This window comes from Schistocerca nitens, chromosome 6, assembly GCF_023898315.1.
Source record: "Schistocerca nitens isolate TAMUIC-IGC-003100 chromosome 6, iqSchNite1.1, whole genome shotgun sequence".
NCBI lineage: Eukaryota > Metazoa > Arthropoda > Insecta > Orthoptera > Acrididae > Schistocerca > Schistocerca nitens.
The window spans coordinates 209,263,728-209,277,849 of NC_064619.1; the positions used below are offsets into that span (position 1 = coordinate 209,263,728).

The following is a 14,122-nucleotide window of genomic DNA, read 5'->3' on the forward strand; positions in this document are numbered from 1 at the left end:
AGGGCCCCCTTTGAACCAAATAATGTAGCTGTGGATTTGTAGACAACAAAAATGCTATTGATGATCTGGACATTTGATATCACTTGCCAGAAAGTGTGGCAGGAGGTGTTTTTGATGTACTTACCAACCTTCTTGAGCTCGTTCAATGGCTGAAATGCTGGGATAACTGCCAGCACCTGGGACTGCTACAGTGTAGAACTAGTTAATTTCTTTACCAATTCCTGATGCTGCCTAAGATGTTGCTGTGAAGCTAAACCAATTTTTCCTCCATGATAGTGCTTGGAAAAACCAAACACACAGCTATCTTGTCACCAATACTGTAACCTTCACTTTAGGGGCAACAATATTTACTGAACACATCTGCTACAGCAGATTAAAATGGTCCAGTAATTCATGAAACTACATAATATCAGTTCTTGTTGGAAATTAATATAAGCCATAGAACCTTATAGAAACAAATATGCAACAATACCTGACTAAAATTGATATAAGTGCAAGCACTATACTTTGTTATGGACACACATTGAAATAATAATATTAAGCAAAGTTCCACATAACTCTTGTGGTGGTGGAAGCCACGCACTCGTCAGCCCAAAGCATTATACCACAAGTCCAAAATGGTCCAAGTAAGCAGCAGTAACAATCACAGTTCACTTTGATAGAGAAAGTTGGATAAAAGCAAGTCCACCAATGGATTGCCTTAGATTTTCCCAATATGGAAGTTTGTGTGAACAGCCTGTGATCAGGGGTGTTCCCACTGCAGGTACCCTCATCAGACGTGGGTGATGTTATGCAATTTGATACATTTGTATCTTTCATTTGCTTTTCCCTGGATTAAAATATATACTGTCTCTTGAATTTTTACTAATTTAACCATGAAAACACAGCTGTGTATAAAGTGTCACTGTAGGTGACAACAAATATGAGAAGGCATCAAAGACAGCACCTAAAAGAAATTAAATACCAATAGTCTAGATATCATTTGGTGGCTCTTCAGCCAGTATATTTAACATTTTAATACCATTTAATACATGATGAGGCAGTTTCTTGTATAAAACAGTAGTCTGTAAAGATTTGTTCTTTATCTGTTACTTCACTTACATACCATAATACAAAAACTTCATTCAAAGTTAACATATTTTTCAATTCTCATTTTGGTTTTTGGAAAAGAAATCCTATGAGAGCTACAGAAACACTCAAATATATTACTTGAGTTTTATTCATTGGCTATAATTACACTAACCTATATGGATGCCATTGCAGAATTCCCATTACAAAAGGAAGACAAATAAATATTGGAGAACAACGCTTCTCATAAAACGCGTGTTCTGTTATCTTTTGCTTACAATGTGTCATTGCACATATATTATGGTATACATCACATTGGACAGTTCACAATGTGTATGTGAAGTGCCCAAATGTACCATTACAACTGATGTGACTGTCTTTGAAATAAAATGACAATTGTTGCATGTATTGGAATGGAAATTAGGTTGTATCACCAAACTTCTTGTAACTAACCCAGATGCTTCAGAAGCTGCATACCATTCATACGAAGTTGGCTCATCATAATCACAACATTAGGAACCCTGTAACTGCAGGATTACTGATACAATTTTCTACAAAGAATGGCAAATATTTACAAAGTAATAACAAATTATTAAGGAGATGCTGAAACACAGATAGGCCGACAAAAAGACTGTCACAAAATAAGCTTTCAGCTAACAATGCCTTTGTCAAAAATAGACAACACACACACACACACACACACACACACACACACACACACACACACATGAAAGTGTAACTCACACACACATGACCACAGTCTGTGGCAGCTGAAGCCACACTACAAACAGCAGCAGCAGCAGCAGCAGCATCAGTGCATGATCAGAGAGGCAACTGGGTAGGGGTAATGAGTAGGCTGGGGTGGGGAGGGGGTGGGATAGCAGGGTAGGGATGAGGGACAGTGAAGTGCTGCTGGGGAGTGTGCAGGGACGAGGTGGAGAGAGGGTAGAGCAGCTAGGTGCATTTAGGAGATTAGATGGAAAGTGGGGGGAGAGGTGGGGTAACAGAGAAGGAGAGAACTAAAAAGTGCTTTGCTGTATTAGAGGGCTGTGTAATGCTGGAATGGGAGCAAGGAAGGGGCTGATGGGTGAGGACAATGACTAATGAAGGTTGAGGCCAGGAGGGTTACGGGAACATAGGATATATTGCAGTAAGAGTTCCCACCTGTGCAATTCAGAGAAACTGGTGTTGGTGGGAAGGATCCAGATGGCACAGGCTGTGGAGCAGTCATTGAAATAAAGAATGTCATGTTGGCGGCATGCTCAGCAACAGGGTGGTCCAGTTCTTTCTTGGCTACAGTTTGTCTGTGTCCATTCATGTGGACAGATAGCTTGTTGGTTGTCATGCCCACATAGAATGCAGCACAGTAGTTGCAGCTTAGCTTGTATATCACATAACTGGTTAAACAGGTAGCCTTGCCTTTGATGGGATAGGTAATGTTTGTGACCGGAGTGGAGTAGGTTGTGGTGGGAGGATATATGGGACAGGTCTTGCATCTAGGTCTATTACAGGGATACGGGCCATGAGGTAAGGGTTTGGGAGCAGATACTGTGTAGGGATGGGCAAGTATATTGTTTAGGTTCAGTGGACGGTGGAATACCACCGTGGAAGGGGTAGGAACGATAGTGTGCAGGACATTTCTCATTTCAGGGGACGATGAGAGGTAGCTGAAACCCTGGCGGAGAAGGTAATTCAGTTGCTCCAGTCCTAGGTGGTACTGAGTTATGTGGGGAATGCTCCTCTGTGGCCAGACGGTGAGACTTTAGGAGGTGGTGGGTGACTGGAAAGATAAGGAATTGGAGATTTGTTTTTGTTCTAGGCTTGGAGGATAATTACGGTCTGTAAAGGCCTCAGTGAGACCCTTGGTATACTTCAAGAGGGGGCGCTCGTTACTGCAGATGCGATGACCACGGGTTGCTAGGCTGTATGGAAGGGACTTCTTGGTATGAAACGGGTAGCAGCTGTTGAAGTGGAAGTATTGCTGGTGGTTAGTAGGTTTGATATGACAGAGCCAGTGATATAGCCATCTTTGAGGTGGAGGTCAGCATATAGGAAGGTGGTTTGTTGGGTTGAGTAGGACCAGGTGAAGCGAACGGGTGAGAAGCTATTGAGGTTTTGGAGGAAAATGTATAGGGTGTCCTCACCTGAGTCCAGATCACAAGGATATCATCAATGAATCGAAACCAGGTGAGGATTTTAGGATTATAGCTGTTTAGGAAGTATTCCTCTAGATAACCCATGAATAGTTGGCATAGGATGCTGTCCATAGCCATACCCTGTATTTGTATGTAGGTAATATTTTCATAATATTGTTATGTTCCATCCTGGCTTTTCTATTGTTTAATAAATTCTTAATAAATTTATAGTAAAAGCATTTGTAAAATATCGAATGTGAGAGATTATCTAGGTTTGAAAAGTGTGTTTGAAGGAAATTTGGAGAAAATAGCACATGTTGCCAATAACATAAAGATACATACACTAATTAGATTCTGAGGTCAGTAATCACTACATCAGGATTATGCATAAGAAGATGTCCATTGTAAATAATCACAATTTTAGAGCTCAAGTAACAGAAAAACTGTTGAATGTGATAAACATAAAATCATACAATGCCTTCAGAACTGTAGAGCTTTTTTATGAGAGAACATCATCCAGTTGCAAGGCTACAACACTGAACATGGCACTTTTCTCATTGATGCAGAATATTTGTACTAAGAGACTGAATCAGACAGACTCTAACTACCAGACACTGTGGTCATGTGTGTGTGAGGTGCATTTGTGTGTGTGTGTGTGTGTGTGTGTATGTTCCCTATTTTTGACAAAGGCCTTGTTGGCAGGAGGCTAACTTTTTGTTACGCCTCTCTGTGACTCACCATCTCTGCTACGTAGTGAGTAATAACTATCATGTTCATTATATTGTACGACGAGATTGATGATATTTGATAGAAAAGAGCAACATTTCCTGTAGTGACTGTCTGGTGAAAAGTTAAAAAAATGTAGAAAAAGTGTGGAAAAAATAATTTAAAGCAAAAAACATAACTGTGATATTTTACATGATAAATGATGTCCACAAATAATAATTAAAAGAATCTGAATGTGAGTAGTGAGTAAGCATGTACAACTGAAGTATTTGCTTCTTCATATGATAGATTAAGGTAAAAGCAAATATTCTGTCACATAAATGGCAAGTAAATTTTTAGTTTAATAATAGTAAAAAGTATGACATAATTTTCTAATTTTCTAGTGTTTAACATCTTGGTGACACCAAGGAAATACAACACTTGCAGTACCTGTCTTGTGGTGTAAGAATTCTAGACTTACTGCTACCACATACATTCTGTTGGAAAAATGGATGGATAATAATGAGAATATGTCACACAAAATAACACAGATGGATCATATAATGGGACCACTTTCAAAATAAGTAATGAAACTGTTTTTGTTTCACTCACTAAGAGCATGAAAGGAATCAGATTTGTCAGTCAGTATGAATTATTTCAACATAAAGTATAGATAAAGGAGAATATAAGATGAACATCAACAAAAGTAAAACAAGAATAATGGAATGTAGTCGAATTAAATCAGGTAACGGTAAGAGAATCAGATTGGGAAATGAGATGGTAGTAAATGAGTTTTGTTATTTTGGTGGCACAATAATTGATGATGGCCAAAGTAGAGAGGGTATAAATTGTAGATTGGCAATAGCAAGAAAAGCATTTCTGAAGAAGAGAAATTTGTTATCAGTGAATACAGATTTAAGTGTTAAAGAGTCTTTTCTGGGGGTACTTGTCTGGAGTACAGCCATGTATGGAAGTGAAACATGGGCAATAAATAGTTTAGATAAGAAGAGAATAGAAGCTTTCAAAATATGGTGCTGCAGAAGAATGATGAAGATTAGATTGGGCGATCACGTAAATAATGAGGATTTACTGAAGAGTCTTGTCTTGGGGTGACAAGAAATTTGTGTCCCAACTTGACCGCAGAAGGGGTCAATTAAGAGGACTCATTCTGAGGCATCAAGGGATTACTAATTAGGCTCAGAAGAAAGTGCAGCGGGAGGGGGGGGGGAGAGGTGGGGGGGAGGGGGGGAGAGGTGGGGGGGAGGGGGGGGGGGTAAAAAACGTAGATGAAGACGAAGAGATGAATACAGTAAGCAGATTCAGAAAGATGTAGGTTGCATTGGTTATTCAGAGATGAAGAGGATCACACAGAACAGAGTAGCATGGAGGGCTCCATCAAACCAGTCCTCAGAATGATGGCCACAACATTAGCTTCAATAATGAACAAAAATATATCAGGATAGAGTTATACTAAATCCACGTCTTGAGTATTCTAAACATCAATACCACATCACTAATAAAAGAAATTGATGCAATTAACAAAACTACAATACAGTACCTTGATCATGTTGTCTATGAGCAATTGCTTCCCCTGTGTGACCTCTGTGAAACATTTTGGCTTGAATAAATACTTGACTGGCTTCCTTTAGCATTGAGACTTTGCAAGGGTGATATTCTCATAGTCTGATGTGGGGATATTCTAGTTTGCTGTGGAGATATTCTAGTTTGTAGAGGAGATATTCTTTTTGGATTATTTAAGGCATTCAGCAGAGTGTTCTGACTCAATGTCACTTCTGTCATGTGATCCATCCTATAACAAATTTTTGCTATCAGAAAATGAAAAGATTCTGACATTAGTTGGTGAAAAGAAGTTAAATACTCTTCTTCCCATTGTAATTTAAAAGTCAAAGACTCACATATAATAATATATGATACATCTCATTACTAATCATCACAGTGCAAGGTATTTAGTGTAATACTTGATATGTTATATCCTTTATTGCATAAACTTACGCAGGGTGTATTATACAATACTTGAACAAAAATGTCTTAGTAACTATGTGCTTGAAAATGCACACGTGAAGAGCTATGAGCATTTATTCATCTTTGATACTGTGAAACAAATATTTTCTATTGCAAGCCCTTTGATTTCAATATTTTGTGAGGAGGTAACACGGACCAAAACAAGAACAAATCGTCCAGTAAACTTGGGCTCTAAAGTGCATACCTTAAGGATTATGAGCACTTTTTCAGTACGAGAGAGATGTCTTTCACAGTAGCTCGTAAGGTATGGGGTTTAGAGCGCACATTTACTGAACAATTTTTTCTTTTCTCAGTCCATATTGTCCACACTGCTACCTCTTAGATTATGGAGAGCAGAGATATTACAATAAAAGAGATTTATTTCATAGTATCAAAGATAAAGAAGTGCATATAGCTCTTAAGATATGCATTTTAGAGCCCATGTTTACTGAGACTTTTTGCTTCTACTGTCATGTAATTTCAACTGTATGCATTTACACCATTAATTAAGCTGTACCCTGTATTTACAATTGTGTTTATTCCTTCCACAGTTATTACTCTTTATCTAACACTATTTGGAATTATTAAATGTCCTGCAAATGACAAGTTAGTTATATTATTTCATTCACAAAATTACAATAGTTTGGAACTTCATGTAGGCAGTTTTCCATTTAGTTGAAACAATAATTTCTAATCCAGAAAGATGATGGTTCACGTGTATAATACAGTCTTCTAAAACTAATGGAGAAAAAATCTAGAAAAAATAAGTTGTAATGTTGTGGCTGATTACTGAAACTGTTCAGTAAATAATAATCTTTAACAGAGATTGGTTAAAGTTGGCAGTACCATGTAATATAACTTTAGTATTGAAGTCTCTGTAAGTGACAGTGATCAAAATAATTAAGCACTTTAACACCAAAATGTATATGTAATATTAACTCTTAAAGATACCCATACTGCAATATTTCATACTCAAAGATTTTTCAAATCTTGTTTAAAATATGTCTTTGTTCTCTGCTGAGCTTGATGTCACATGTGAAATTGCGTGTATAGATCTTTATCCATTATAATTAACATATAATGTAAATGCTAACAACACCTACATTCATTACAGTAATATTATTTAAGGAACCACAGTAGTTCCTACTTAGGGCAGTACAGTTTTTAATTCAGTTTCAGTCAAGTTTTTGCTCATTTTGTGACAGTTATAATTACTGTTTGTAAATGTTAAGTTACAAAATTACAAATAAATCATGGACAGTGAGAAACTATAATTTTTGTGGGAAAATCATTTATTAAGTTGTAGGAATGCAACAGAACTCCAAGAGATTCACCTCAATACTTTCTGCGGTGAATTAATACAATGTTTTAAACTGAATATCAAAAATGGGCACCTTGAACTGAGCATTTTAACTATAAATTTTTCAGTAATATGTTTCCTGCTCTAGATGACATCATCTAATTACCTACAAGTACACATAATCAGTGTTGAGTACGATGCAAAACACAAAATGTGAACGGTGTACTGTTTGAGAGTAGGATAATATTTCACCATACAGCAGCCCATAAATTATAGGGGACCAAGAAAAGTAAATAAACGGTAATTAAATTTAACAACATAAATGGAAACAGAAAATACTTTTATTTGAGTATTTTGAGGTGAGAAATCAAGACACTAATTAAACATGTAATAAAGGAGAGTAAAAAACAAATAAGAGACAAGGTAGATACTAAATTGAATGAGCAATAAGAAAGGAAGTCTATTCCGTAAAACATATCATGTGGAAAAACCCTTTAGGCATTTCTAATGAATCAAGGTGTGCATTAACAGAACAAAGTATTTGTTGGAAAATATTGTTATAGTCAATATTAACAACCATTGAAGTGTTATACTCAGTTTTTACTTATAAATACTGAAAAGAAATCTTCAAGTCTCAAAAATGGTGATACTGTCTCATATATTTATAGGACAGATCAGTAAATGATACAGCACACACAAACACACACACACACACACACACACACACACACACACACACACAGATCAATACAGTGCTGTGGACTACAAATATCTACATTAATACAACGTTACATGTACAACTATTACACTTTAATATACAAATCATTGCCATAAACTGTTTATTAATTTAACACTATAAAAATCTGTTTCATTCTGAGAGGTATTCATTTACAGAGTAGAAACTGTGGTCCATCATAAATGACTTCAGCTTTTTGTTGAACAAGCTGTCTTGCTTTACCAACTTGATGTTGTTAGGAAGATGGTTATACAATTGTGTGCCTCTATGAAGGACACTCTTCTGGTACGCTGATGTTCTGGCATATGAGACATGAATGTTATTGCCATTTCTTGTTGTGTAATTGTGCACAGAGCTGTTCAGCTGATAGCCATTGGAGGTTCTTAAGTATTCTCTAACAAAAACTATTGTTTCAAATATATATAGGCATGGAAGTTTCAGTATCTTTAGAGTAGGAAAAAGAGAGTGACATAAACCTTGCCTCTTTATGTTGCAGATGATTCTGATAGCTCGTTTCTGGGTTTTGAAAACAGATTGACTACAGGGTGCATTCCCCCAAAATATTATTCCATATCGTATTGCTGACTGGAAATGTGTGTGATATGCCTGTATTACTATTTCTCTATTACAGCTTGTGCTTAATATCCATTGCATGTAACAGATTGATGATAGCTTGGTTGTAAGAGCTTTAATGTGTGTATTCCACTTGAGATCACTCTGCAGATATATTCCTAGGAACTTAACATCATCAATTAATTTTACAACTTTGTTGTTTATTTTCAATGCATGTTCATTTTGTTGTTTATAGGGGTATATATGAAAGTTCATGGCCATCGTTTTTCCAGTGTTAATTATAAGTTTATTTTTTTCAAACCAGCAACAGCAGTACAACCCCTGGAGCCTACAGCAACAGCAATCTTATCCCCACCTGCAAGCAAGTCAATAGCTTCATCATCTCCAAGGGAATTGACAGCATCAGCTCAAGGTAAATCAACAAGCAAGTCATCAGTTTCATCATCTTCAGTAAAGAAGGAAGCATCTACTGAAGAAAAATCGACATCATCACAGAGAACAGGAGGTAAACGTAAAGTTGTGTGTCCTCCTCATCTGAAGGATTTTTTAACCACAGGCACGAGAAAGAAGAAACCACCAAAATAGGTAATAATCCAAACAACTTCTCCATTTTTCATCAAAACATAAGGGGAATAAGAAGCAAACTAGATCAATTAGAAGTTAACATAAATAACAAAAACTTTATGAACAATGCTCAGATCTTATGTTTCTCAGAACACCATATTACAGAAGGAATTGAAATGTTACATATAGACAGCTATAGCCTTGCCACCTACTACTGTAGAGATAGCATGAGAAAAGGTGGAGTAGTAATTTTCATTAAGAATAATTTAACTTTTAGATCTGTAGATGTAAGGAAATATTGCAGTGACCAACAGTTTGAATTGTGTGCAATAGAAGTGACATTAAACAGTTCCAAATTAATAGTAGTTACAGTGTACAGGGCACCAGGAACCAATTTCACAGTCTTTATGGTTCAGTTAGAATTGTTACTATCAACCTTATTTTCTAAAAATAATGACATTATCTTACTTGGGGACTTTAATGTCAACTTCGCAATGGAATGCAACAACAAAGAAGAGCTCCAGAATTTGCTGAGTTCCTACAATCTTACATCAGTGGTTGACTTTCCTACTAGGATCACACCTGACTGTCAATCTCTGATAGACAATATATTTTTAGATGTAAATTTATACCAGAACTTCACTGTCACTGCAATAGTAAATGGCATATCAGACCATGATGGACAACTCCTCACTCTACATGACTACAGACCTGTCAAGAAAGCAGTCCCATCCTGGAAGGCAATCAGACTTATGAACAAAGAGACCCTGGAATTTTTTAACCATAAGCTGCAGCATGAAGATTGGAATTCAGTTCGCAGAGTAGATGATGTTGATACAAAGTTCAACATATTCATAAATGAATTCCTATCCCACTTTGAAGAAGCTTTTCCTAAAAAGTTTGTTAGGAACAATATTTCCTTGTCCTTAAAGAAGCCATGGATCACAAAGGGTATTCGAGTGTCATGTAAATATAAGAGAGAACTTTATGTTGCAACCAGAGGGTCAAGGGACAGAGAATTAATCAGCCATTATAACATGTATTGTAAAATCCTAAAGAAAGTTATTCAGACATCAAAAGCACTGTATTATGTAAAAGAAATTGATAACTCCAATAATAAAATGAAGACTGTCTGGCAAATAGTTAACAAGGAGACAGGGAACAATAAAAAAAGAGCTGTAGAAAACTTCATAATCAAACATGAAGGGAATCTTGTGCAAAATCCTGAGATCATAGCTGAAATCTTTAATAAACACTTCCTGTCAGTGTCTGAGCAAATAGGCTGCAAGGGTTCTGTGAATGATGCCCTGACCTTTTTGCGAAATGCTTTCCCTAACAAAATCATCCAAATGCATATTAGACCTGTTACAGTATCAGAAATTGAAAGAACAATTGCCTCCATGAAAACCAAGAACTCCTGTGGAGTAGACAATATTTCTAGCAAATTGTTAAAGCAGTGTTGTACTTCTGTAAGCAATATACTGTGTCATATTTTCAATGCCTCTTTGCAGCAAGGAATTGTTCCTGATAGACTAAAGTATGCTATCGTGAAGCCTCTCTTTAAGAAAGGGGAGAAAACTGATGTTAAAAATTTCAGACCAATATCTCTCCCGACTGTGTTTTCAAAGGTACTAGAAAAGCTCATGTATTCTAGAATTTTAGAACACCTACATAAATTCAATATTCTCAGCAAACATCAGTTTGGTTTCCGGAAAGGTCTGTCAACTGAACAAGCAATATATGCTTTTATAGATAAGGTTTTGGAATCTCTAAATGAGAAAATGGTGACAACAGGGTTATTTTGTGATTTATGTAAAGCCTTTGACACTGTGAACCACCAAATACTGTTACTGAAGGCAGACCATCTAGGAATAAGTGGTGTAGCAAATAACTGGCTTCAGTCATACCTGACAGAGAGGAAACAGAAAGTAGTCTTAGATAAGTCAGACAATTTGTGTGGTGCAATGATTTCATCGGAATGGAGAGACATAAATTGTGGAGTTCCACAGGGCTCTATTCTTGGTCCTTTACTGTTCCTGTTATTTATAAATGATTTACCTTATTCTTCAATGATTCAGTGCAATTTTACCGTCTTTGCAGATGATACTAACATAATGGTTAATGGTCTTAAATGTGAAAATGTTCAAGAGTCTGTTAATACTATTCTTATAGATTTAATGAAATGGTTTACTGCAAATGGTCTTTCACTTAACCTGAGTAAGACTAATTATATTCAGTTCACCCCAACTGCCAAAACTGAGGAAGAAATGACTGTTAAATATGCCACATAGGTCATAGAAAGAGTGGAAGTAACAAAGTTTCTAGGCGTGAAGATTGACTGTAGAGTAAACTGGTCCCATCACATTTTAGATCTTTACAAGAGACTCAGCTCTTCAGTTTTTGCAATGCGAATCATCTCTGTCAGTGCAAACTTAAGCATTAAAAAAGCTGCATACTATGGTTACTTCCATTCTTTGATGCCATATGGAATTATTTTCTGGGGAAATCAACCTCTTGCAAGGAAAATATTCATTGCTCAGAAGCGTGTTGTAAGAGTGATGTCTGGTGTAGATCCTAGATGCAGCTGCAGAAGCCTATTCCGGAATCTGGGAATTCTTACAACTACTTCTCAATATATATACTCACTTATGTGTTTCATAAGTAAAAACACTGATTTATACAAATGTAACAGTGAATACCATAAGTATAACACAAGGAGGAAACATGATTTCCACACTGAAGGTAAAAATTTGAAGATTGTGCAGAAGGGTGTACAGTCCTCTGGTATAAAGATATTTAATGCTCTTCCTCCAGAAATCAAATGTGAAATTGCCAACAAATCTACATTTAAAGAGCTTCTGAGGCAATTTCTTTTAGCCATGTCATTTTACAGTTTGGAAGAGTTTATGAAACACAGTGAGAAACGGCCTTAAAATATGATGTATTATCATATAAATTGAACATTAAGCTGAACATTCTTGTCACATATGTAACTCTTTTAGTGTTAACTGCTTATATTTAACAGTCTGGGTTATATGACCTTTTCAGGTTTAATTTACTTTGTTTTATACCTGTAATCTGTAGGTCTAAGGATTCTCATTCCATTATATTGTATTATGGATCATTGTAGTGGTTAAGTAACTTTATATTCTTTACCTGTAAACATAGTGTACAAGTACTTGTCATTGACAATGTAAAAATTGACACACACTACATCCATGTGAAATTGTCACAGTTGGATCCATGGTCTAAGAAATAAATAAAAAAAAAAAAATAAAAAAAAATTAGCTCCAGCAATGATGCATCTGTAGTTAATTGAAGCTCTTTTTGGTCTGACCCTGTAATCAACATACTGGCATCATCTGCAAATAAAGTTTTCTCTTTGGCATGGACAGTGTCATTCAGGTTATCAATATACAAAACACAGAGGATAGGACCTAATGTTGGTCCTTGTGGCACACCATATTTGATGGTAGTTTTTTTATGTGTATGTTGTTGTTCTTGAAATGTTTTCAGTTATTGTGTCTTGTTTGAGAACAAATTTTTGTTGCCGGCTAGTAAGATATGATCTAATCCATTCATTTGGAATACCTCTAATTCCCTTTCTTTCCAACTTACATAGTAGAATACCATGATCTAAAATGTCAAATGCTTTGGATAGGTTCAGGAATATTCCAGTAGCCATTTCCTTTTCATCTACAGCTTTTAGATTGAAGTACAAATATTCATAGACTGCTGTGGATCTAGATTGCCTGAAGCCATGCTGATGATTTGACAGCAATTACATAGCTGTTGTTTATTCTTACTTCTTTCTTATTATTTCATTAGTATGCTGGTAACTGTCAAAGAATGACAATCCTCTATCTCTGCAGTCAGATTAAAGACCTGTTTTAATGAGGACTATAACTCAACAATGTGTCCAACAGGGATTTTTGTTAAAAATGTAGATGATATGATAATTCCTACAGGGAGTACCTAATGAAACATGCTTCCCACTTTCCTTCTATTGTTCAAGAATCTTCAGCCTCTTGCTATCCGTTTACATGTAGTTAAGGATGTCTGAAATAGAATACAGAATTTGAGTCTCTGTTTTAGTCAATCAACATTATTTTTGTATCCAGTATCCTCATGGAGTAAATTTCAACTAACTTGAAATTGATTCTTTTGTAGTCACTGTTAGCCACAAAAACTATTACGGAGTAAATATGTTAGATAGTGAATATGAGGAATGAAAAAAATTGCAGAGACCTCTACAGGAGATGTGTTTATCTATTTTATACAGTTTTTTAATTGATCAGTTTTGCAGAATAAATATTAATTGGTTTTCGTAACATTGTTATCTACTTTATGCAGTTTTTTAATTTATCAACTTTGCAGAATAAATATTTATTGGCTTTAGTAATATTGTTGCAGGAGATAATTCTATAGTACAACAAGTGAAAGTATGCAAAATAAGCTAGCAATATTGTCTGTAGCTTGTAGGAGTAGGAGGGTGAGAGAGAGCAGGAGGTCAAAGATAGTACAATGGTAAGCCCTGTGCTTTCTTCAGTCCAGAGATGATGTGGACAAAAGTGGTAAGTAAAGGTGGATTAACAGGACTAGAAATGAAACAAGTAGTATAATTAAGAACTAGAAGGAAAAGGAGATATGAAATGAATCATCAGGGGGAGCGGGGGTGAAGAGGGCGAAGAACATAGATGAGAAAGTAAAAAAACAGGAAAGTAAATAACTAAAAAAGAAATAAATGACAAACAAAAATAATATGTAATAAAACAATAAAAACAGTCAGAAAGAGAGGGAGAGTTGTACATAAATAGTGATTAAGACGAAGAAGGTGACAGGATGTGAGGATATGTTGAAGGACAAGTTCCCATCTGGATTTCTGAGAAACTGATATCTGGTGGGAGGATCCAAATAGCCAACATGACATAGCAGGCACTTAGGTCCCTTGAGTCATACTATAGAGGATGTTCGGCAACTGAGTAGCGAGTATTCCCAAGGTGGGCAGTTCTTCTATGA

The 14,122-nt window shown here is 36.0% G+C and overlaps 1 protein-coding gene across 1 annotated transcript in view; it reads right to left on the reverse strand.

The window, feature by feature from the left end:
* Window positions 1-1,246: 1,246 nt before the first annotated feature.
* The window catches only part of LOC126262526 (uncharacterized), a 123,398-nt gene continuing 110,522 nt past the window's right edge, over window positions 1,247-14,122 (reverse strand). Inside the window, exons 9-10 of the mRNA XM_049959199.1 lie at window positions 5,467-5,718; window positions 1,247-1,595 (exon numbers count right to left, since the gene is read on the reverse strand). Of these exons, the coding sequence (XP_049815156.1) occupies window positions 5,481-5,718 (238 nt within the window). The 3' untranslated portion in view covers window positions 1,247-1,595; window positions 5,467-5,480. The remainder of the gene's footprint in view (window positions 1,596-5,466; window positions 5,719-14,122) is intronic.